This window comes from Aquila chrysaetos, chromosome 12 (assembly GCF_900496995.4).
Source record: "Aquila chrysaetos chrysaetos chromosome 12, bAquChr1.4, whole genome shotgun sequence".
Taxonomy (NCBI): Eukaryota; Metazoa; Chordata; class Aves; order Accipitriformes; family Accipitridae; genus Aquila; species Aquila chrysaetos.
The window spans coordinates 43,290,445-43,317,541 of NC_044015.1; the positions used below are offsets into that span (position 1 = coordinate 43,290,445).

General features: G+C 37.9%; 1 protein-coding gene across 3 annotated transcripts in view; it reads right to left on the minus strand.

Moving 5' to 3' along the window:
• Window positions 1–27,097, minus strand: part of SLC44A5 (solute carrier family 44 member 5) — a 107,843-nt gene that overhangs the window by 56,916 nt on the left and 23,830 nt on the right. The window contains exon 1 of one of the 3 annotated variants that reach the window (XM_030031758.2): window positions 4,765–4,786. The exons of the other annotated variants lie outside the window; for them this stretch is intronic. Coding sequence (XP_029887618.1) covers window positions 4,765–4,771 — 7 coding nt within the window. The 5' untranslated portion in view covers window positions 4,772–4,786. Of the gene's footprint in view, window positions 1–4,764; window positions 4,787–27,097 lie in introns of those variants that run through there. 3 annotated transcript variants of the gene reach the window in all.

A 27,097-nucleotide genomic window follows, 5' to 3' on the forward strand; every position in this document is an offset into this window, starting at 1 on the left:
TGCTCAAATTGTCTTCCTCTGTCACTTAGCTCTTGAAATAAATCCATTACAAAATATGGCAGTTTACATAGGAAAAGGTAACTATATTCTAAGTTAAAAATACACTAAAATTCACTGACAGAAGTAGTCTGTAGCATCACTGGAATATTCCTTACCAAAACATATGACACAGCAACTGTGATCATAGTTTCATGGAACAACAAAGAAAAAGAAAAATGCTGTTTGTTTCATTCTCATTTTTCTAAATTAGATATCAAATTCCCAAAATTAATTACTACCATTCTTTAAAAATTGAGAAGATTCTTTGGGGGTGAGGTGGGAATTATTTATGTTATTAGTATTTACATAGCTCCTGGTAAATGCAGACCACTTCCTTAGCTATAAAAGCCCAAATGTATTTAGAAAGCAAATTCCAAGCTTTAGGAGTTTGGTAGGCATAAGGAAGAAAGCAGTGGTTCGGGATAACGATTGTCATTTTTTGGCTAAGATTAAAAACTGAGATGATATTCACTCTTTGCAGATGAGACAGATCTATTTCACAGGCTGCTTTGTAAGAGGAAACTTTTGTACGTTGAACTATAGTATCATTACAAGAAATATTTCACAAGATATTTCATTTAACAATTCTGACTCCAAACAGCATATGAATTTAATTGTTGCACTTTATCACTGTAATAATTTTTAAAAGCAAATTAAATTACTTATCTAAAATAAAAATCGACAATATATATATAAAGTTTACCTTTGATCTGCAATTTAAATAAACTTGCAAATGTCATGCTGGAAAAAAATTAGGATATTGCTAATAATTAAAGAAGTTACAGAATACCATTTCGGGGTAGATCCAAGCCCATTAAAATCAGTTGAAGTAACGCAATTGAAATAAATGAGATTTAGATCAGGTGCTTATGAATTGTCATAAGAAAGCAGGTAAATTACCGTGTTTTCCATAGTAGTTTTCTTCATCTCTATCCATGTTATTGTACCTGGATCATTTTAGCAAGCTGTCTGTGTGAGATATTAACTGTGGACTTCTGTGTTGCTAGCACACTTTCCCCAGCAAGCACAGATACACAAAAATACTATTTCAATAGATTTTAAAATAAAGCTGAGCGTCACAGACTTCTCCAATCAGAATGGAAATTCACAAAGTAGGCAGGCCTTTCTGTGAATAGAAAGTTATCACTCAGTGCCTTACCCACCTACTACAAGCCAGTCTGATAGTATAAATGAAGAGGAATGACTCTTACCAGCTTGTACTAACCTACAACGTATAAGCAGAAAGGCAAATGTCTGTACCTGAATACCATTTGTAAAATAATCTTGTGGAAGTCAATACAACTGAAAAAAATTACTGATGATTTGCTAACTGAGAATAAGGTATCACACTGTCAGTAATTACTGTGCTTTTGCAGCCTGTGCTACTGTGAGTGAAAATAGTCTTTACATGTCACAGCTGGCCAAATATTTCTATAGCTAGCTCCCCCAAAGTACAAGTCATGCAAGTAGGAAAAACAAGACTTACTCTGACACAGTTAAGTCTAAAATCTAAACTGTCTCCTGTATATCAAATTTTCATTCTTGTCAAGTGAAACATTTATCTGTAGAAGTAGTCATAATTTACTAAATTATTTTCTTAACAAAATGTACATTTTGTATTTCTGCATAGCACAAAAGTGCAGAACAGTAGAGTTAGTGCTAGAAAGTCTTAGCATTGTTACTTTAGGTACTGTAATGCCTATATAGTGAAAGGAAGTACAAGGCATTATAGGTGGTATGTGAATCTGAAAGCCTGAAGCCATTTAAAAAAAAAAAAAAAAAAAAGGTAGCATCCTCTCCTTTTAGCCACAAAGGAACAGAATTCCCGTGTGGTGATCCTGACCAGTGTAAAACTTCCCTTCTCTGTGGAATATGATTAAAACACCAATTGTAGAATTCTGTAATGAGAAATATGTACACTTGTATATGCATTTCCACATTAATTTTACAAGACAGGGCTGAACTACAAGCCGGAACAACAAAAATAATGTTTTTAAGTCAACCCTCTCACTGTGTAGTACACAATGACAAAGAATGATCTCATAGTTCACACATGATGCCGGTGATATGAAGTCACAGCCCATTTTGTGATTACAGAACTTAAAAGCAATGTTCTAATATTTACCAAATGAGATATTTAGTATAATCAGTATCAGTAAATGAAGGTAAAAATAATAGGATGAGGATGTAATTGACCTTTTGTAAAATATTAACCATTGACTGAACTCTCATACTTAACTACCTCCCAAGACTTCCTGCTATTCTTAGACAAATACAAAAAAAAAAGAAGCAGAGAAGCCAAGTGACTATGATTCTACTGTACTCCTACTCAAGTTTGCACCTCTGTCAAAGGCTGCCTCAGTAAATCCCAATATAGTACAGCAACAGAAGGCCCTGAACAGACAGTGCTAAACACAGATGTACACTAACATGGCATTCGGCCAGCAATGTATTACCCAACTCTAATAAAATGCTCTTCCTATTTCAATAATTATTAAGTTTCTTCAGGTTTCTTCCTTGGTGTTTGATCAACAATTACACGTGCCTGTGGCTAGAGTAGGTGTGGCTTTTTAAGAGAATAGTATTTTTATTAGAAACGTCTTGGAGCTGTATGTGTATGTGCTGCTTCCCTCTACTGGAGTAAATAGGTATGTTCAAGTAATTAAAAGTATTGTAATATGCATCAGCAATAGTAACACCTCCTTTAAGGCAAGTGTACACAATCTGCTAATTCAATACTCAAAGATACAAGTGCACAAGCCAACAAATTAGGCTGCTAATAAATGCTCGGGGTGTATTAGGATTGAATGACATTCATCCCAGATGATGTTTCTCTAAATAATCATTAGAAGATTTTGATGCTTCTGCCCTTCTGTTCTGGCTAGGAGTAGGAAAAAACAAAACAACACAAGGCCTTGCACAATTCATCTTCAGAAGCAGAAACTTCTTGAACATATATGAAAGACTAATCTTTGCAAGGTTTACAGTCTAATTTTGCAAAGAATCCAAATAAATGTTTGAGATGTACTGCCGTTTAGTAGCAGTCAATTTAATTTTGTTTAGGCAATCTTAAGCTATGTTGTAAGTCACATGTAATGTTCCTTATACAGAAACAGCCTAATGATCCTAGTAATATAAAATAATACATGATTGTATTATACATAATGTATACATAGTAATACATAATGTATTACTTTTACAAACGTGTAGAAGCAGCCTATTAAGTCAAAAGGTTGACATTAGTATAAAAACAGCTCTTCCAATAAGTCTTGTGCCTGGTTTACAGGCATACAGGGTTTTTTTCCTCTTTGAAAGATTCAGGTATAACTTGTTTGTTATGAGATCATATACTGATACACACATAAATTTCAGTTATAATAAAAGCATACTTATAATTCCTCTCTTGTGTAATAAATCATACTAAATGGTAGCCTTCTTTGAAATATCTCTTATCTTTTTCTGTTTATTGCTCCTTCAGCCAGAAAAGCTAATGAGGGGATGAATACAACCCACCTTGAATTCCATTTCTAAATGCCAAAGAAGACACACTTTTCTGACTTTGGGTTGTGGGGTGTTTTTTTTTTATTTCCTGTTAGCCATTCATGCAGACAGATTTTTCTTCCAGAAGAACAATTAAATGTGTTTATCTTTTAAAAGTTGAGAATTCAGCATAAAAGTCTCAGTGAATGGATGCCACACATTGAAATGTGAATCAGCAATACCACTGCATTAAATAATTGTACTAGAGGTTTAACATCTTGATCCTATATTATATCACAGGCTAGATTATGTATGTTGTGTTTGTTGGAAACCTGCCATGGCAGAAGAGATCCCCTTGATTGTTTTTTCATGTGCCCATGCATGCATATGAGCTCTGGTACCTTGAGCATTACAAATTAATCAAGTAAATATCCAAAAACTAAGTAAAATGTTTTCCTTCACATTTAGAACATTAATTTAGGTTGAACAAAATGGTACAAGTAGAAGCTACTGGGGACAATAAAATAACTTAAGAAATGGCAACATTAGGTGATTAAAGTCAGGACTAAAAAGGGGCTCTGGGTTCTTACAATGAAATCCACAGCTCTATATTACTTAGGCCATTTAACAGCTGTGAAACAGAAGTCTATCAGAAAAGGATAGAGGCATCCAGCACACTGAGGCAGGGGATGATTAACTAGCCAGTAGAAAAACACTGAATAAATAAATGCATCATCAGCTCAGTTCTCTATAGGTACTTGGGTACCTAATTCTGAGCAAAATTCACAGGCCTGCATCCTTCCCTGGAGTTTCTATCAAATAACAAACAAGGCATTCTTTCCTTACAAACACAGATGCCAGAGGCGATGATGGTGCCTGTCTCCCACTAAACAAATAGACTGCTCCAACTCAAGATGCAAGAGATCTAAATTCAGACCCACAGTGCGGAACAGTAGGCTAGAAGACATTCCCTTATGTGTGAACAGAAAGGCACTCCATGCAGCTGTAAGAGTTACTGTCAGAAAGAACACAATTGTGCATATGTTTGGGTAGCTCATAGTAGATGAACCAAGAATCCTGTCCCTACTCCAGTATTTAATATGTAACATACAGTCAGACCAGTAAGTTCTTTCTTTCCAATACAAAAAAATCATTTTTCCTTCTTTTAAATGTTTTAAGCAAAAATTTCTTATGCTATTACACAGAAGTTAGTTTTTTTCTGCCAGATCCCCGAAGTACTCTTACCTTTCATCTTATTAGGAATTCCCAGAATGCAAAGCTTCAAAAAGATCTAACTGGTACCTTGGATTGCATTGGTAATAGTAATGCAAGAGGAAAGTTATTAACAGTAATGAAAAACCACTTGCTCTATCATATGACAATCATCCAGATTTCAAATCAAAACATTTTGCAAGAGGTTTTTGATCAACTCACAAAACAGGAACTGCACTAACAAACAGCAACCAGAACAAGCAAATTTTTATTAATGTACAGTGCAATAAATTCTTCAATAAGCTACACACCCAAGGGAACAACTCTTCACGGTGCTATATACTTGCTACTGCATTAGACAAGTGTGAATTCGTTCCCTCTCTGGAATTTTCAGAAAGATTAACACATGAGAAGACAAGTTGTGGTTCAACAGCAGAACAAATGACACTAGTTGAAATGCTCTGTCTTCTACATTCTCTAACCACTCCCACACAATTCTTCCAATTCATTTCCATGTCCACACATTCCTTTCATCCTGTAGTTCTGAATCAGCTTTCCACTACATTCCCTGTTTTTCAGGGAAGGCAAAAGCATATGCAATGGGTGTTTTGGAATTACATCATGATCACTGGCTAACCACTATGCTCAGGTTATTTGTCCGTGGACAGCCACCACTCAGAATGTTCACGGGGCTAACTAGGGAGGCAACAGTCATGCAGGGCACACTCATGAACTAGGCAAAGTGTTGAAACCCAAATGATATTTGAATCCAGTACTGCCTTTATACTACTGATACTGGCTCATGACTTGCAAAAAATGGAGGGGTGAACAGGGAAGAGGAGGTGGCAGATGAGACAAACACGTCACCTCATCACATCAGTGTCCTTTTCTTTACACAGTTGCACAGACACAAATCTTCATATGCAATTCACCATTTCCCATCCACATTCAGTCTGAGTTTCAAAAATGACTCCCACTGACTACAGTGGAGCTGAGGGCATTCAGCACTGCTCACAGATCAAGTATTACCTCCACAAGTCTTACTGAGGGACACGATAAAAGAAGGGGGGGGGGGGGGAACACAACACGGTGAACAACAAGGGTTTAAGTAGGTTTCAAGAAGACCAAATTTCTGCATCAGTTTTACCCATCATACAGACTCCTCTGCTTCCCAAGCAGTCCAGGCCATCAGCACTACATATGTACATACCATAAAGAGAATTGCCTGGGAATCCTGAGGTCAGTAACCGACTCTCCAATGGAGAAGGCTGACCTTTTTTCCACTGTGGTAAGAAAACCAAGCACTACATTAGGCTCTAAGAAGCCAAAACTTTAAAACTAATGTTATTGCACTGTCCTAATTAGTCATGTATCTGAAGAAGCACGATGTTCTCCATGTCATAGCCACAAGACAAAGTGAATGACAACACATCATATATCAGCTGACTATCAGTTTGTCCAAGAATTGTGCAATGTTTTTTACTGAGGTGGTGCCTGTACAATTAACATGTTGTCCATGTTCACTTAAGATTAGACAAAACATCGAAATCTGTTTGAGCAGCATGGTATCATCAAATTTCAAAGGTCTGCACCTAACACTCTTCTGATACTAGTGATAACATAGGCTATTAGGCAGATTTTGAAATATACCAGTTGTCAAACAACTACCCACAGAAAGGGGATTGAAAATTTATACAGTTCATATACTACAACTTAATTGATCACTAAACTGCAATTCTGCCACGTGATCAAGAATACTGATAGCTAGTCAAGGTTTTACATTTCTCTAAACATCAAACAGTAAGTTTGCTGGCAGTTTGGATCACCTACACACCTTCATTAAGGCTTCCATTTCAACATGCTTATCAGCTGTTCCCCTAAATTCTTCTGTAGAGATTAAATGCTGTCTGTTCTTTTGTCTCCCAGCTTCCATTTCTTATTCTTGTTCTGGGACTATTGCAGCCACAAGTTACGTGAAATTTCCAAGCAAAGACACAGCTACCAAGACACTTTCAAAATAGAGCAAATTGTGTGGGAAGAGTACTTCTCTGCAACCTCAACTATTCTGTGACTCTATGAGACATTTTGTCAAAGTGAGATTGGGCCCAGAAGACTGGGTGAACTCTAGAAAAAAGCAAGCTGTTATCATACAGTTGTGTTTGATGTAACTGTTTTGTTAAGTATCTCGTTTCCCCAACATTTTTACTTATTAATCCAGCTAGGAAGGGTGCTTGGTCTTGCAACATATGCTTTAGAAAAAACAGCATCTAAAATACAGTCTTTGATGATGCTTTAACTGCAAAAAGTGATGCTTTGAAATAAACAGATGCTTCCTACCCAGGATCAGAAAATGCCAGAGGTTTCTGTTTCTAGGCTGCTTTACTACAGTTGATCTAGGATGACAGATGATAGCCAATAATTTTTTCTCCTAGCTGAGTCTCTAGCCCCAAATGCTTTATACCATTACATACCATTGCAATCTTTCCTAGTTTATCTTATGCTGTAAAATGCTGCATGCAGGTACCATATCATCTGAGACCTTTTCTATAAATCATTAAAATAGCATTAAAATAACACTTTCATAACCTCAGAAAGAGGGTATTATATATCAGCATTTACCATTAATAATTAAACCACTGCACTGCTTCTACTGGGAAAGGAAGTACAATTATACACATTTTTCAGATATAAAAATGTCCGGTGGAGGAAACAAAAGCTGGATTATTCTAGACTTTGTGTACATCATCTATTTGCCACTATTTTATTTGTACAAATGGATTCAATAACTTTGCAAGCAAGGGTACAGTCAGGCCCACAACCTTCTGAATAAACCAGTGTCTAATTCACAAAAGCCATCTTGAAACTGCAGTAATTGGAGCCTTAACAGCAATGTATAGTTTTGAAGATCTGTCCTCCTCTGTATACCAGGCCTTTTCTAAGGCAGCTGATTTAAACTGAGAATGGCCAATGGTTGCCTGGAATGCCAGAGCCAACGTTCTCTATGAAAATTAGACATCAAAAATCCTAATGTAACATTGTTAAAATGTCCAACATAAAACGTACATAGCTATCGTGTGTCATGTTGTTCCATAATTCCAAATGTAACTAATGTTTAATTTTTCAGTCATGATTACTTATGCAGTTCTCAGGAGCAAAACAGTAAGAGAACATTCTATTCCTTCTTTTTTTTTTTTTCTTTTTTTTTTTTTTTTTAATATTTTAAAATGCAGCTTGTGTTTGAAAACAACATTTCAGGCATCCAAATTTTAAAGACAGTTACCTCAGTTTTATCTCCCTCTTTTGGCTCTTCATGTCTTGGAGACTCTGTTCCTGGCGTGTACTACCCTGTTCCTGGCGTAGTACACGTGTACTACTCTTCCATTTCAGCAGCCCTCTGGCAACGTGCCTGCTGAGCACATTCAGCAACTGGTGAGTTCACTTTTACAACTAGGACCCCACTTTTAGGAGGAACTGTATTCCTGCAGGTGAACATAGGAATTTGAAAATAACCTTCTGCTTTTTCAGACAACAACAAAAAACCCATCAGTATTACTACAAACTAAACAAACCTGATACTGAAATCAAAGGGAAGGCATAAAATAAGCAAGATAACCTTCAGCTCTAGAACAAGTTGTAATTTATTGCTATGGGGAAATTAGACTATTAATACTCCTCTACAATACATTTTTAGGACTAACAAAATTCATTTCACTAAATGTTTAGCACTCTAGTGGACTCTAACCTTTGATAATGACTATAATTTTCTGTGAGACGGAAGCTTGGTCCTATGCGATTAATTACTTCAAAATGGAGACAATTCATAGATTTTCACAGCCATTCCCTTAAGAACGAAGCTCAAATAATAATTTAAAATTGGCTCTTATTGCCTTTTTTTTTATACTAAGAAGTATCCACTAGAAAACAGCTATTATAGTCTATACAGTACCTTCAAGTTAAAACTTACTTAGCAAAGTCAAGATTTCTTTTAGATGTAAACGGTGTACTGGAAGTAGCATTACAAATTATGTTTTCCCTTCTATTTGAGTAGAAGTATTTGAATAAGAACTTTGTAGTGTCGGTCAGTTCAAAACCAGAGAACTGACATGAGGGTATTCCTTGGTGTAATCTACTGACAGAAGCACATACATGAAGTTCCGCTTCTTTGAATAACATTAAGAAATTACAATAATTTCTAAAAATTGCAAGCCAGACATCCTGAGTCACTCAACAAACTACTGTATCTCAACCTTTGTTTTTCAATAGAATATACAAATATTCACCCCCCCAGTCCTTTAGTCTGGCGGAAAAGGGTACTCAAATCTATGAAGTACATTCTTACAAAAGAGCACAAAGTCTCTAGAAAAATTGCCTCTAGTAATTTAATGCATGGCTTTTGGAAACTCCAGCCTTAGCCCTCCAGTCTGCGAGAATCGGGCCAGGAAACTGCACCCAGCTACGATTAGCTGCTTACAGAAGAAAACAGAAAAACATCCAGCGAACTTCACTTAGTCTCCTTAACAAGTCTTTGGATGTCATTACTGTGTTAATTATCTTTATTGGCAAGCTGCTGCAACACATTTTCTGTGGTTCCCCCACCCCACCCCCACATTTCATATCTGAAATAAAACCATTCTTTTTCTTAAAAAGAGACTGAAAAACTGGAAAGAGAGCAAGACTTTTTCTGCCCTCATTCAGGTCCATGCCTTAGGCACAGCTTTTTGGACCACACATGACTAAGAGCAGTGCAAGTGCCATGGCCCTCCAGGCGCTCTCTGCCTTGCCCCCAGGTATGGTGGCCCAGCCTCAGCATGGTGCAGCTGAGGGCTGCCCTCCATTCCCTGACTCTGAGGAGAGGCTCCGGGGCACCACCACAGAGAGGCCTCAGCCAGGGCCGATCCGGCTCCCGTGGGAGGCCGGCCTGAGCTCCTGCTGCATCGCAGCCATGCCTGTGCCAGGCACTCAGCCCAGATCGTGAGCCGCCCAGATGGTGAGCTGCATGCCAGCCGCCTGGCTGGCTTTGCACTCCCTGGTCACCACCGGCCTGCCCCGAGATCATGGAGTTGTTTGGCCCCGCTCACCCCACCAGCCCTGGCCCTCACGGTGACCCACCGAGCCATATTACCGGCCTGACGCCAGCCCTGCCTCCTCAACACGGGCTTGCTGACAGCCTGGGCTTGCTCCGGGTGCCCAGGCCCTCCCTGCCAGCCTTGCCTGGGCACCATGGGACAGGCCGGGCCCACAAGGGCCCTGCCCTGCCAGCCAGGTCATGGGGCTCCCTGCCTGGCTCCGCAGGGCAAACCGTGCCCCAACAGCAGGGTGATTACATACAGAGTGACTAATCAATTTTTCCAAAGAACAACATATCAGAAATTCAAGCATACTTTACATTAGTAAACATTTTCTCTTAAAAGAATGCCCTCCACAATGATTTGAAGGGTCGTTTTACCCAAACATTGCTGAAATACCAATAGATTGTGTATGCAGAGCAGTATCTGGTAAATTACGCTACATTATTCTGGACAATTTAACATATTACAAGTAAGTTGATAGTTTAAAGTATTTCCAAAAGCTAGAAAATGTTTTATCTTCCCTTTACAAAGGGCGTGTTTTGAACCACACACACATAGTTTCATGTCAAAGTCTAACTGCCCAATTGCATGACCAATTTGTGCACTTGGTTACTAGTATCTGGTATGGTATTTGAATACAAAAATAACTGGTTAGGCTTTAGACTGATTACAATGTTAGGCAAACAATAGCTTTGTCCAGAAAATGACTGACTCACAGATAAGATTAAAAAGCCTTATCATTAGACACTTGCTAATTCACTGACTTTTCTCTGTATAGATACACACACCTTGTAGATATTCTTTAAAAAAAAAAAAAGGAAAAAGCATGATATAAAGAAAACTATTCAGATGGAGATTTGGTGACTCATGACTATTGCTGCTTTAACAGAGGATAAAATTTATGTCTATATAATACTGTACATAAGATACATTATTATGAATGCCTGCCTTTCTGAAAGCAGTCTATGTACAGCACACTGTCTGGTATAATGAACAAAGCACCAGCTCTCCATGGTTGTTTTTGAACCATTAGATATGCAGTTACAAGTGGAGTTTGTAAGATTATGTTAATTAGGGCCAGCATTTTAATAGGCAGCCACATTTTCATTTATTTTGCCTTCATTTCTGAGACTACTGCCATTTACTGTAGGATGTGCTCTGCAGTCTTACCAGTATTAACAATGGCTCTGTGTATCTGGAACAGTGAATATATTCACAAAATGATAACACAGGCAGATTTAATTTAAGAATTTATTTGAGCAAATAAATCCCTTACAGTTGCTTAGAAATGGTCAGAAGTGGCCCTTCATTCCAAGTTTTTTCCACTTATTAATAAAAAACAGACTTCCACTATATTGTCTATTTTGTCTTCATAAAAAATCCTCTGGAATCAAAAGCTTGAGTTTAAACAAAGCCAAATGTGTTCTTAGGCAAAAGAAGGGGACTGTGACTACTGATGTTTTCTGTCTCTATAGAACCCTAAAGGCACAACATGTTATGCCAAGTAGGTCTGCATCCATTGAGCCAGGTTCTATTCCTAGGTAATAAGACTGTTAATAATTAAGTAATCCAACATTAGTTAAAGGTTTTTGTTCCTAAAAGGAACTTGTCAGCATTTCCCACATACACAATTAATGAGATATTATTACACTGACGCAGGAAATAATGTCTCCACACATCTAATTATTATGTGCTACAATAACCAAAAAATGCAATTTGAATGGTGATCTGAAAATTGTTTGAATGATTTTGAATGTAAGAGGATAAGTCTGAAAAATTTCACATTAGCTAGGTATCTAAAAAAATGATATATGGTGACTCTTTAACCTGTACACAGGCTAACTTGCAATGATATTCTGCAGACATGCATCCCCAATACTCTATACAAAGCACTGTGCATTATGAGAAAAGTCTTTCCATGAAATAACCTGTTCTTGCAGAAGCAGGTGTCAAGTTACTTTCTAAAGCACACAGAACTGGCTCAGATTCCTCCCTCCATTTCAGTAGCAAAATACATGATGTGCTTAACATATAAGACTCAGTTTATCATAACTTGTTTGCAGATTTCCCAGTTTGTGATACAATTAGGAACACGTTTTCTATTGCTGTTGGTATACCAATTTAGAACGAAAACAGCTGAAGAATATAACCCTGGAAGTAAATTCACGGACACAATGGCATAAATAACAGTCCTGAATGCTCAGTCTAGATTGAAATGATTATAGGAGTAAAACCCATATATAAGAATCATTAGATGTAGATCAGCCATAATGTATGTGGAATTAGTGAAGAGGTAATTACAGAAGATAAAACCTGTAGAAACATTTCTACAACGTTTTCTACAGTCTAAACAACATGCTGCTCAAAAGAAAGGCTACTCAATGCTAACCCAGCCCAACACCTCCTTCCATTATGGGAACTGTAGTATGGGCCGTAGTAGCATCTGAAGAAGACAATGTTCAGGATCAAAAAGCTGGGCATTTTGTCAAATTTAAATGCTGTTTCAAACCCTCACTGGTATCTAAGAGGGAAGAGGTACTCTTACAGGCTGTGTAGCAACTCCAGACTAATACTCACACTTTATACACAAATGACATGAAAAGTGTACTCCAGTTCCAGAGGGGGGGAGTCACAGTCCACTGTGGATGTGAATATTGAACGTGAATGTTTAACACATGAATATTTAACAGACTGACAAGTAACTTGTGTAGAGGAAACATCTCAAAGACAAATCAAAACCAGACCAAAGCAGGAGATAAAATATGATTTGGAGAGATTCTCAGAATACATATTAATCTTAGCAACACTGAGAAAGCTTTTTAAGAGAGCTGCAAAAACATAAGAGTGTGGAATGATTGCTGGAGGTGACTTATCGATATGACACCCTCCCCTCAAGGGAAGGTGAACCTCCAGGGTGGAATGCAGTGGACAAGTAAAGAACAGTTCCACGGTAGTTCCCTGAGCAACATAACCTGCAACTTTAGATGTTAGCAACACCAGAGGAGCTTGGTGTGCTGACTCTGAGAAACGACACAGAGGGTGCAGCAGCCAGGCTCTGTGATCGCAGGGATAGGGAACTGGAACGATAGGAACAAGAACAGTTGGTCCCTGCATCGAATCCACTGAAGCAAGGAGGTAAAATAATTCCTTCCCAGCCTCAGAAGTGAAACATACCTCACCTCCTTACAAAAAGTGACAGAGAAAAGAGCATTTTACAGTCCCAGACTCAGCTTTATGCACTGCAGATGTCCCTTAACATTTTAAGAACAACAGTAAGCAATAAAATCATAATGGATATAAGAACTTGCTGACTGGAACTTCTGGTACTATTTTTGCAGCTTAAAATGCTTAATATTAGGCCCAGATGCCTAAAAGCTAGTCTCTAGTTTAATCTCCAACATATTCATATAAATTGATATCTTATATTTGCTAAATATTTATAATTACATAGATTATACATCGAAACTAGAGTTCCTGCTTTTATAAAAGACTATCAGGACAAAGTTGTAATATCCTGTGAAAACTGTGAAATCCTAGGAATTAGAAGCAAAGTAAATCCTGAGAATTGAGCCTAAATTTAGCATTACATTTTTGTTGCTGAATCCACTCCAATGCTTTTTTCTATTAGGGGTATCTGGCGCTGAAAGGTATAGTCAAGAAATATTATAATTATAATAATAATAATAATAATAATAATAATAATAATAATAATAATAATAATAATAATAATAAACAATAACTAATAAATTGTTGTTGGTTTATGTCCTACGTTAACACCCAGGTTACTTACACTTTTCTCTGCCACATATGATGTCAGTTGCTAGTACAAAGGTACCAAAAAGATGTACTGAAGTACAGTCTGTCTTTGAGTCTTGCCAAATGCTGCAAAGCACGTAAGCCTAACATTCAGCCATGAAGGTGCTGCTAACATGGTTTGCTACACTGAAGTTTATAGCAGTAAGACAGGTTTCTGTGGCTAGTAACTCTGTTGCTGGTGCCGTCAAGGATTCTACTCTGTCTTTCCCAATGGTACACTGATAGAATGCACTCAGGATACATTTACTTGTAGACAGGGCAGGTGCCAGCACTCTTTTCATGGCCTTTAGATACCATGCTTAAATTAGAATCGAGCTTACAGAATGCATTACCCTAGTACATTAATCTAACCTCTTGAGACCTTGAGGGAATTGCACATCAACATAAATTTCATGGTCTGCAGTCTGAATTTGCCTTCTGCAGTGAACCACCTCACTGTAGTACTCATTCTGATGAACCTCTGGTTGGTATGAACAAAAGGTATTGCAAAACTAAACTGTCAGTGTGTGAAGGGAAGATTTCACAGTGCATGCTTATACCCTACTTTTTCCTTAGCATTCTGTTAATCCACTAATCTCTTTAAAAAAGGAAAGTGAGGAGAAAGACACTATATCTGTACTATACTATGTACAAATGTGAAATACATGAATTTATTATCAGCACTCACTAAATATTCCAAATCTCTGGAGAAGCTAAAAAAATACTATTAACTAGCTGTTTTGCAATGACTGTATTTTACCTACAATTTGTTTCCATGTGTGCCTGTGAGTGTACACATATATAGATTTATAATTGTAATTGGAAGGGTTTTCTTTACTGCAACTCTGAAATGCAAGATTTTAACACTCCAGGGTGACATGTGTCCACATGTTATTGCATGATAACACTTGCATCACCTATACTTACTTAGCAGACAACACATTTCCTTTCTAGTTCAGCAGAAATGACTGTTCTGTTAAGACAGCAATCCCTTAGTAATAGGCAGATCTCCATGCAATTCCTCTGGCTAAAGTATAAGCAGAACATGTGCAAGGATTCATAATTTATATTCCAGTAATCTGTGACCTCCAGTGTTCCAGGCACTGTAATCCTTTTCCTTCTGTACCGTACGTCCTTCAATCTTCATTCTCCTAGTTCACGTCCTTAAATAATCTTCCATCCTGAATCCCAAATTCTCTTCCTTTCTCTTCCTAACCACATTTTCATTGTCACTCTACCATGCCATATTATGCAACAGGACCGCTCCTGGACAATAAGTTTTCATTCCGCTCAACCTTAGACAAAAAAAATGTTTTATACATCTAGTAGTCACAGAACTCATATTAAGCAGGCTGTAATTTAGTCTCAGTTATGGTGGTGTTCTCAGACCATTCAAATTGCACTCTTTTGCTTTAGGATGCCACTTAACCAAATTACTGTTTGACTTTGTTCTTCTGTCATTATACTCCCAATTAATATTACCCATTGTTCCACACATTCAAGATGACGTGGATCAAGCTAGCAAAAAAAAATCCTGTCTTGAAGAAAACATTCAGAATCAAAGCATTAGAAAAATTAATTATTTGCCAGACTACTGAAACTTAAATTCTTAAAAAGCAATGTATCATTTTCCAAGGGATGCAGCTCTATCATCCCAACTCTAACTTGCAAGCTGTTCCACTTTGGCTAGTTACCAGAAATCTGTAAAGTAAAGATAGCTTATTCAAACTGTTCTGCTAGTCCAGTTCCAGATTATATTCCCCAACCAATATTCTAGTCTTTATGTGCCTGTTCCATGTCTGCTTTTAAAACCCCTCAGTTTCATTTTCATTCAATCTTCTCTCTTCTGAAAATCCAAAGTAGTTGTGGCATTATAGCCCAGAGATCTAAAGATTTAAAAGACGCATAACTTTTAGGATGAGGTATTCCTTTAATTAAACTGGTTGAGAGAGATGGAAAAACAGAAGAGGTACTCAGGCATTTCATCAGGCCACTAGTGAAAGTAACTACAAGTCTACAACATTAACTGGTTTAATCTGATCAAAAACATCCTCTGGAGATCTTGTTCTTTCAACAGTCAACATAGCTTCCACTCACAGATTTTTCTTGAACCTTTAAATTTTACTCCTGAAAATTTCACTACTTAAAGTTAAAAATTTAATTGCTAGTTGTAGTGATCCTTACAAACTACCTGTATGTTATAAATGGAACAACCATTATATCAGCTGAATCAGGAGTATGAATTTCAAAGATGGCCATCAGCAATATATAGGGAAGGATACGGGAGCAAGAACAAGAGATTATATATACTGTTAAAGAATACATTTCCTTCAGGATATTCTGTTTCAATTTACATCAAATCTCCAAAATGTCAGTAGGATAATGTCATACAAAAGTGTTTTAAAAAATTATCCTGTAACAGTCCATTGGACATCATGGAAAGAAGAAAAACACTGCAGTATAATAAACAATATTATTGAGGATAGCATTTTACAAGGTCCAACTGGTTAAGGAAGAAACCCCCAAAACCAAAAAAACCAACCCATAGAAAGTTTTATATGGCTTAAAGAAAAAATGTAGACCAAAAATCCCAATATGCTCCTCTTCCCAACAAAAGTAACAGGAGTTTGTAACTGATTTCAGCTGGATTAGGATATTTTGTAATTAAGCATGTATGTAGAATTTGGGCAAATCCTAATATAATTGCTGTAAATTCTATTACTGGTTTCAAATACAAACATATACAGCTGGTTTAATGAAGAGAGTTGGTCTGAAATCAAGACTACCTAAGAAGGTACATGTAGACCAATCGAATAAAGGGACCACTGAATACTAAATTTGCTTGCTATACCTTAGAATGCACAGCACTACTTAAATATTTCAGTGAGCAGTAGCATTAGTTTAATCTCCTCTGAATTGGTGTCTTTTATGCTGTACCATCCTCTAGTAAAACAAAAGCAGCTCTTCATGTCCCTAAGATATTTTGCCAGTCAAGAGACATTCTGTTTGGCAGCGTATCACAGAAAATAACTGGAAAGAGTGAAATCAACATTCAAACAATATTGCAAATTAGGTAAGATAACCAGAAACTAATTTGAAAACAGAAAGCTATTCTGTAGAAATAACCCTATGTTGGCAGAGAGATTAATAAAAGGACATGTCAGAAAAGGACTGTTTATGTTATAAGAAGAAGAAAATTACTCATTTTAATATACATTCTTTTCCTTTGTATAATTCAGCATTAGGAATTTGAAAGTTGTGATTCTAAAGCCAATGGTTTATTCTCTAGTTTCACTTTCAAAAACTTTTGGGATCACCCTAATTCTAGCAAGGAAATTCTTTTTGAGTTCCATGGACGATAGGGCAAAGGCGAGTTCCTTAAGAAAGTGCAAAGACTAACAAATACTCAACAGCATACCTCAGTGAAATAAAGATGGAAATTATTAATGAAATTTAACCAGTTTTGTTTACATTTCTGTCTAAAAGTTGAGGATAACATTTCCAATAATCTTCCGAACCTCTACTTTTTTCCTGCCTCCGTTGTGATAATGTGTAAGACGTTTTAAGAATCTTGGTGTTCAGCAAGATCTGTTATAACAAGAGGGAATTCTGAGAGTAGTCAGACCAGCACAGAGACTTAACTCTGTTTAGAAACACAACTTCTATAGATACAATGGAGAGATAAAGCAAAAACTTCACTAAAGCTGAGTGGCACCTGAAAGAACAGCACCAAAGTCTCAGCACACATATGCCCACTACACTTGCTGCTGAAATCTACGTGAGAGGCATCCCTCTCAGAGAGCAAGAGGAAAGTAGATTTTCACTTGTAAAAGGTGGGGCATGACGATGACTGAAACAGTCGTAGACTGGTCTAAGCCTTTAAAGAGTGTTCAAGATTTAATTAACTTCTAATGAGATTAAACTCCATTGTTTTTGCAGTAAACCAGTTTTTTGTGGTTAGAATAAATCTAAGGACCCCTAATATTTAATTTAGACAGAAGCTTTCAATGAGATGTTAAGGTGACAGAAATTAAACTTCTGTTGCAAAAAAAGGTAAATGACATGCTGCAGGCCCTGTAACATAAATATTGCTTGTCTGAATCTGAAACCATGATATTCTGGTGTCTACTACAGTTTGAGGCTACTGAAAAAAAATTGCCTCAGAGCAACTCCAGAATCAGTATCCCAATAAAAATGCAGTTATGTAAGCTTCTGAATTCCTCTTCACATTCCAACTTTTTGCCACTCTTTCTATCAACTGTTTATGGCCATTATTAGGCTTGTTAATGTTTTTGTTTCAACTAGTGCATGACCAAGTTTTGAGATTATATCAAAAGTTTAAGAGGACCTTCATACTCAAGGATTTGATTCCACTTCTAATTTTACAGTAGTATCAGCCATATTCTGGTCTAAATAAAATGGTATAAATCCAGAATCACTCACTAACTTCACTTGACTTGCTACAGTTTTTAATCTATGTAGCTGAGATCAGATCTGTGTCCTGGCTTGCTTAATTTGTTCCATGCAGCTCCCACAGGCTTCATTAGGCTTGTGTGACATCACACCAACAGACTGTAAATTCTTTTCTCAAGAGAAATACTAATCACAGACGTGCTTAGTTTTTGAGTTTTAAAGTGTATTGTCTAAACTGGAGGTGGGTTCACTGCCACTTTGCGTGATTAACACCAAACTCTATTTTTATTGGTATTACATAGACTGTTTACCAGCTCAAAGAAGGGTATAAAGCAAAAATCGGATGTTACAAAAACATAGTAACACATGTTTTAAAAACTAATGTAAAATCACTGACAGTTATAACTCGTGCTTCAGTAAAGCGTGGATGTTGCAAGAGCTACCACCCTCTCTGGACAACATTTCTATTGTCTGCTAAACTACTACACATTATTATAGAAAGGTCTCAAAACTAAAATTAAGTTGGAGGTCCTAATGCATGAAGCATTGCATAAACCTGGAATTAAAACTGTTCTTGTCTCTTAAGAACCTGGTACAATATTTTGAAACTCTGTGTTTAATTTTCACTAGGGCCTTTGTTTTGTTAATATGCAACATTGCAACTGGTTCCAGCTAAGCCCTTTTAAGTTAGAGAAGATAGAAAAGAATGTTTATAGTCTATCAAGACGCTAACACTATATGCTTCTTTGAGAACAGCAAAGAAAGTCTTTGGTATTCCAAATAGCCGATAAGGCATTTTGTATTATTAACAAGTACTATCTTGTTAATAATAAACAAACAAGAAAATTATAATGCTGCTGGTATTGATTAAAATACCATTTATTGGCACTAACACTAGAAGGAAAAGAGCATAATATGATAATCTGACATTCCTTCAGATGCTGGGAACCCCAAGCTGCACAGCGTTGGACACAGACCTCAAATCAGAGCATGGCATGCTGTCATCTGTGGAGAAGTTCATCAGCATTTTGGTCTGTAGAGGTCTTATAGGAAGTTCTTTCTTGGAAGAAAACAACTCTATCAATCATCATTTCTACCATCAAACAAAAGGATGTTCACATAAGAACATGCTGCTTCACTTTAAGATAAAGCCAAGGCCATGCAGGTAGTGTCAAGGTGGCCACTGCTGGTGCCGAGTGGGAGCTGCCTATATTATGATTAGCCAGCCGAGGTTATCCTGCAGTCAAAGGATACGTGCAGAACATCACAGTCCTGAAGACTGAGCTATTCCTGCAGCATAGCACAGTGCAGCACAGCACAGTGCCTTTTCAGGTTCACTGTTACATGGATTACTAACTCTTTGATGTACAATGGTCTTCCGGCTAGGATCAGTACAGCTGCAAAGACTAAATAATACAAACAAATGTATTTTTATACTCAGATATTTACATAATTCCTGTAGTTTCATAGCCAGCACTTTTTAAAAGGAAAGTCGTGGCGTGAACTTAAGGATCAAAAACTTACTGTTATCCATTTAACAGGCGCAATGGAAACAGCTGTAACAGAAACACTCTCTTCCATTGAGGCACTGTGTTGCAACCACAACTTGAGTGCCAACTATGGGGTTACAGTTTCAAGCTTTAGCCTCTCTGAAGCATCAGCTCATCAGATAGCTGGAATTAGCATAGCTCTAAACTTTCAACAATGAATACTAGCATACATCACCAGAACATTTCGACTTTAAAGGTATAGATATTAGTCTTCCCATGACTATGAATATATTTACTAGCACATTTTATTAATGTGAACACTATTTATATGTGCTTTTACTAAGTATTCTACAATAACATTTGCAAATCTTTTACAACTTGCTCAGTTAAAAGGACAGATTTCTCTATTGGTTCCACAGGAAAGGGCCCATGTTAACCTCTCCTGCAAGTTGAATGAGACTTGAACTAGTCTGAAATAATGCTTCAGAAACTTCATCTCTCTCTACTGCTTCTAAATTCTATCTTCTGCTTTTTAAAAAAAGACAGATGGAGTTCTTAAAGTGCAACTTAAATTTGTGTTGTTATCACTACACACAGCAGCAATTCCAAGAAAAGCTACAAACATTTGCACTGAAAATAGCAGAAGTCTTGAGTTTATCCAATGTTTTAAGCAGCAGACCTTATGCCAGAGAAAAAGATGCCAAAGATAAGAATCAGAAGCTTCCTGACTGGCTTTTTACTATTTTCTGAAAGGTTTTCTCCACTGGAGTAATCCAGTATAGGCTGGCCTAAGATGAAGGCACAGGTCTATAAACTGAATTAGGGCCTAAAAAAAGAAACGAGGTAGACTTGAGGAACCCTGTTACAAGCAGACCACCACACGGACAGGAATGTAAAAGTTGTGAGATCACAGTTAGTAAGCCAAGGGCAAAACAGGACTGGTGGACAGGTACACTTGCTTGCTGGGGGAGGCTTGGTTTCCCATCTGTGAGAGTACTGACTTTGTATTTAACAGCTCTCAGCCAAAAAAACAGAAATAATTCTACTGCAGAGACTTGAACCCAGGTCTCTCCTCACTCCAATAACTTTCCTACTTGGGTCTTTTTCATGCTCCCATGAGTTTTTATTACCATGAATCCTGCTTTGCATTCTGCTCCATGCCTTGCCCCCAGAATGGAGAAACAAATACTATCCAGACTAGTCTACACTCTAATTGGGCTCTTGTCTAGAATATGCAGATTGTGCCCTGACCCAAGATGAAGGCACTTTATTCAGGACTTTCCTTAGTCTTCTAGCCAGAACATCCATGGGAACCACCCTGTTGACATGCTACAGAAGTAAGCTCTTCTGAGATCTTTGCAAAACAGCTCCAAGTAGTGTAAGCTCACGATAAAGTCTCATAAATTCTGAATCATGACAGCACTGCAGATGTGCTAGCCTTACTATTTCCTATCAGCCAGCTATAAAGTATCCCATGCTCAGCCAAGTTGTGTTCTTTTGTTTTCCCTTCTCAGGGAAGTTTCTTGCTTCCCATTGTTTTACACCCCTCCAATTACATATCCCTACAGGAATATTTACTTATGCATTAGTGATAATAGCAAGACATTCAGTCTCTAAATAAGATTTAATATTCAATTTACCTAATTTTATTACTAAGTGAGATGCGGGCAAATAGTTTTGACCATCACAAAACAGTCATTAATTGGGCAAGTACATGCTCCTAGTTAGGACTGTTAAAAGTTATGTTAACATCAATCTTTCATCACTAGAGGTGTCCACAGAAAGTAGTTCCCATAAGCTGTCAGACACTAAACAGCAACAGACAGAAGGAACACAAGGGGAATCTGAAGGTCAGACTGATCCTATCTTCTCCAGGGTACCAACTTAACAATTTACAATTGTTACAAACATTTGCAGCTCGTCTGCCTGGGTTTAGATAACTTGTTGGATGCCTCACCAAACTCCCAAGACAAGGCACATTTTCAATAGTCTGACCTCATAGTTCAGAGAAATTGCCTCAGTTTAAACCTGTTAGAAGTGACAGTACAACACATCTGCCCCATGATGTTCTTGCTTCTTTGAGAGGACAGACTACTTGTGGCTGCAGCAAGATAATCATACCTGCATTCAAAGCATGTATCCATGGAAATGAGGGGTGACAGGACAGTCACTGAGATGTTGCATTTTATATCTGAAACAAGGGCTTAAGAGAGTCAATGTGAGCTGCAAGTCTTACCAGAAATCTTAGTTTAAAAAAAAGTGTTTGCTCCTGAAGTATTAAACTAATAAATCACAACAGACACATGCAAGGCAAATTCTAACTTGAATGAAGATCACCTTTATATTTCAAGACTGTATTAGTTTATTAATAAGCTAAATTGTACAATTAAAAAAACCAACTTTTAACCTTTAGAAAACAAACAAAATCAAAAATCTTCCTCACAAGAGGAAGAGTTGAGCAGGTTAAAATTTTGTAGATTTATATGCAATTGATAGTTTCCAATTTCTTGTACTCCTCAGTGTATCTTTTTGCTTTCAAGATTAATTAAAGCATCTGTCTGGTCAGCTTAAGAACAGGTTGAAACTCAAGAGGCTGGTCCTATCCCCTAGCCATCCGCTGCTGTCCTCTGCCTTGTGCCAACAGTAGCTTTATTGCAGATTCATGGTAACAGCCAAGTACTGACAAGACTGAAAACTACCTCCAAGCAAAAAAAACATTTGGCTCACTTTCACTGCAAGGCCTTACAAAGCTGTGCTAGGGCATGAGAGAAGACAGGAGCATGCAAGCATGAATAATACTTCACCACAGCTGAAGTACAGCAGCCAAGTAAGCAAGTCTGGAGATCAATGGATGAATTTTATGGGCTGATTATGATAGAAATATATAGACATATTGCTACATCCATTTTGTTGCACTGAGCAGATGTGCTTTAGAAACCAATGTGATTCAAACTTCTCATTGACATTGTCTTAAGAGACAAGTATCTTGGGCCCAATTCTGCAACCATTTGGACATGAAAGTAACTCTCTGAAGATAATGGTTAACACCGTATTCTTTTATGCTTCCCTAGACTCTCTTCTTGTCATTGAGGAAGAAAACTCAAACTCTTCAGAGTTTTAGTAGGGCAGTGAATGTTCGTTTATACTTTTCATCCAGTTTCCAGATGAATTACTGCCCCAAAAATATGTTTTGGGGATTTGTTTGGTTTGTTTTAAAGATAATCAATACATGCTCCCCTAAAACTTTTTCTTTTTCACTGAGACCCTTCCAACCTCAACCAGTCTATGATTCTGTGAATATTTAATTTCTCTTTTCCTTTGCTCTTTCCCTCAGCTTTTCTTGCCTCCTCTTCTTCTGTTTTCCTTACCTGAAGTCCCTTAAACTCTTCTGTACTTTTGGTTATTTCTTAGACTGTATTATTACTTTTTTTTCACTGTTTGATTCATCATATTGGACTAGAAGATCTTGATTACTGCCACCCTCTTTGGCAACAATACATTACCTTTGAATGATTTCTTTTTACTTTTTAATGTTCTTTCTCTGCTCCATATCATTTGAATTTTCTCTTTTCTTTCCACACAGTCCTCAGCTGTTCACAATATTTTGACAATGTAAGACTCCTGGTAAAACTGTGCCTGTTATCAAGGTGGTCTCTTTATTTGTGGAAACAGGACAGGCAGTCCTGAAAGGAGGGTGAGGGGAGAGAATAAGGTTATGCTTACCCTATGCTTAATCCATGTCTGTGTTACCAGCCTCTGAGGACACATTTACCAATTCAATTAAATGTTTCTTTTCAGCTTTCCTTTCTTTGACCTCCCTTTTCACATTACAGTGCCTTACTAAAGCACTTGGATCACTAAAACATAACCCCAAAATATTTTGCCAGAAATCTTTTCCCTACACTTCTAGGGATCAGATGAGATGAAACATTTCTTCAGTGGCAGCAAAATTTATCAGAAAAATCCTTTTGCTGAGGTGCAATATAGAAAAAAATGCAAAGAACAGGATAAAACCAGCTTGTCCAGAGGACCTGTGCTCTTTCCAAGAAAGGAATCACACACCCCCCCTTTGGAAGTAGTCCTGAAGATGCAGCAAATTTGTTATCAGCTAGTTCCTCTGATCCTTCAGCCAACCACATGTTTTTCTGTCTCACCTATTATTTACCTATCACTCTGACCTTATATTCATAGCAAAAGGAAAAATTTTGAAGTATCAGCAATTTGTAGTGTTTGTCTAGAAATGCAATTTGCCTAAATCATTTTGGGGGAGGAAATAAGTTTATACAAATCTCAGTTTTCTATTTTAATCTCATGTAATAATTACTCTTACAGTGAATAAATATTAAATTGCAGTTAACATTATCAAAAAGCTAATAAAATTCTGCTGAATTAACATCAACACCAGAATGAGACTTTAGAGGAAGGCACAGCAGAGTTCTTTGCTAAAGAGCCCATAAAGCAGGTAATGCTACTGGAAGTAGGAAATGCAATTTAATCTGAGGAAACTACAATTATTTTAATTGCAGAAAGTTTACAGTACTTGAGCAAGTTTCTTGCAAAGTCATTATGACACAGAAGACACTACCTTAGAGAAGGAAGTAATCAGGGTATTACTGGGCTGCGTCATCATGCTTTCTGACTATCTGCAATTTCCCTTTTTTTTCCCCTGGGAAAAGCAACACGGATCTTTTTTACTTTGTAGAACAACTAACAATATTTGCAGAACATTACCAGCTATTGCAATGAGGGTGTCTTCACCACGTGAAGAAAAAAGGCATAATTCAGAAAACAATGCAAATCCAAATAAATGCAGAGTTCTTCCTTTGAGTTAGTTTTTTACCTCCTACTATATCCAGGTTAGCTCTTGTTGGATCCTTGTTCTTTATCTTCATGCTGGTCAAGACAATCACTAACTGACTGTTTCCAGAATGCCTTTCCACTCTTGTATAAAAAGCCCATGTTCCAAATGTCCAGAGGAAGACAAAGGGTGATTCATTAAGAGAATCCCTTCATGGATTGATTACAGGTACTGGAGAGGGAACTTTGCATCCCTCATTCCCTCTAGGTAAAAGGCATTCCAAAGCACACAGACACCAGACCCAGTATGAGGGTTTATCTGTTCAAAAGCCCATCCACTGACAAATAATGCATTCAGCCAAGTTTCAGAAGACACCACAATGGCTCAGAAATACCACTGTCTATCATGACCTATGTAGCAGCTGAGTAAAACTCCTTTATCCAGAGGATCACCTTTACAGCACAAAATAGCTGACAGAAACTGATGAAGAGCAAGAGAGGAGGTTTTGAGCCATCTCACCAGATACGCTGAGTACAAAGAAAATTTATTTTTAAGGAATTTGGCGAGTGCAGACAACAGGAAGATGAGGTGGAGAAATTACCAGGGTCTAAAACATAATGATTTCTTGTGTAGCCTCAGAGACAGATATACCCTTTGGAAAGTTAACCAGGCTCAGTAATAACTTTAGATAAAATTATCTGATCATTCCTAGACTCACTCGAGTCTGGTTCACTGGAATTCTTTTTTTACTGAAAGTGTAAGTTAAACTAAACAGAAAGATAGCAATGCCATTAAATTTAGCCCTCTCACTCTAACAAATACTCTCTTAGTCAAGTGAAGATCTGAAGGAAGCAATTCTCTGACTGTAGAGCTGTCCATGTTTTGAGAATTAACTACAGGAACTTCTCTGAGTAATTTATTAATTAACTGGTTAGGAAAGAAAAATTAATGAATGCTTAATATCTTAGTGTCATATTAAAAAATATATTTAGGATATAAAAAAATTCTTCAGTCATCAATCCTAAAGTATCCAATTAAGTAAAATTTCTACATACTGGCACAGACATCCACAGACTTTTTTTTTTTTTTTAAATACTTTAAAGATCACACTTCAGCTTAAAAATCATTGTGTTATCTGGTGCTTCTTCAACATGAGCAAGATCTTTAACTGAGAAAGAAGCAGAAGAATAATACCTAACTCTCATACAGTGCTTTCATCTACAAAATGTTATAATTTTCTGTGATTTATAATTGGTGAAACTAATGGACTCAAAAAGAGTAACTTGCCCAAGGCCATCCAGAAGACCAGTGGCAATAGCAAGGTTAGAATAAAGATCTCCCGAAGTCACAGTCAAGCTTTATATCAGGCTACACAGCTGCGGAGATACCAGAGCTCTGAGCAGAAACCAGAGTGTGTGCAGTCTGGTTCAATGGGTATTGTTTCTTAATACTACTTCACCCTGTATATGATGACTGGAGTTGTCACAGCATTGTTACTCAGTCAGCAGCAGAAGAGGACCAAACACAGATTAAACACAAGGTAGTTCATTAGGTAATGAGGTAGTTGGCGAGACAAGTACTCCAGTACTTCCGCATGCTTTCTACACTGGCTTTTAGAAAATCACATTAAGCCATCACTACTAGCAGCCATCACAAGATTAACAGGTCTGACAGTCTGTGATGTGGGGTCAAATATACATCCACCCTCCTATGCTCTGTACTAGTATAGTTGTATTTATACAAAGCATGTCTACACAGCAGCTTCCATCATGGGTTATTAAAATGCTCTCAAGCTTTCACAATACGAATAAGAGCTACAGCTTTTTGTTTAAAAACACTGAGTTGCAAACACCTATAAACAACAAATTTGAACCTATTTAACCTAATTCTACAGCAGTCCAAGGCAATTCATGTGAGAGTTGCCAGCATCCTTCCATATTTGCAGCTATGGGATCTTCCCTTGTGTTGGACAGCAAGACAGCTCAGGGAGCCAAGCTGGTCAAAAAGTAAACTTTTATTTTGTCCTCGGGAGAGTTAGTTTTCAGCAGTGTGAGCACTAGTTGCCACAGAAAAGAGAAGAAGGGAGTACACACAATGGGTCCGAATGGGACTGCAGAAGGCCTATGACTTCGGATACTGTGAAACTGCATCCAGAGGGAAGTGTTACCCCATCAGATATGCTAGAATCATAGAATCAACTAGGGTGGAAAAGACCTTTAAGAGCATCGAGTCCAACCATACTAGCTATTTCACTCAGACTTACTGCCAAGTGTTTCGGGTTTGCGTGTCGGGTTTTTCTGGCGGCGGGGCAGGGTCAGCAGGGCCGGCTCCCGCTCGAAGCTCCTGGAGGCTCCCCCGGCTCCAGGACGGACCCGCCTCTGGCCCAGGCCGAGCCCCTCAGCGACGGCGGGAACCCCTGGGGGAGAACGGATTTAAGCCCCTGTGGGAGAACAGATTTAAGAAGGGGAACCTGCACTGAGTAGGGGGATTGGAATATGAGAGGAAGCCCTCTGCAGATACCGAGCGTCAGTGAAGGAGGAGGGGGAGGAGGGAGTGCCTGAGGAGGTCGATGCCCGCGCAGCCCGTGGTGAGGCGGCAGGCTGTCCCCCCCAGCCCATGGAGGGCAGCGGGGGAGCGGAGGCCCCCCAAGATGGCCGTGACTCCATGGGAAAGCCCGCGCTGGAGCAGTCTGTGACTGAAGATCGGCCCGCGGGAAGGACGCACGCCAGGGAAGTTCGGGAAGAGCTGAAGCCCGCGGAAAGGACTCACGTTGGAGAAGTTGGTGGAGGACTGTCTCCCGC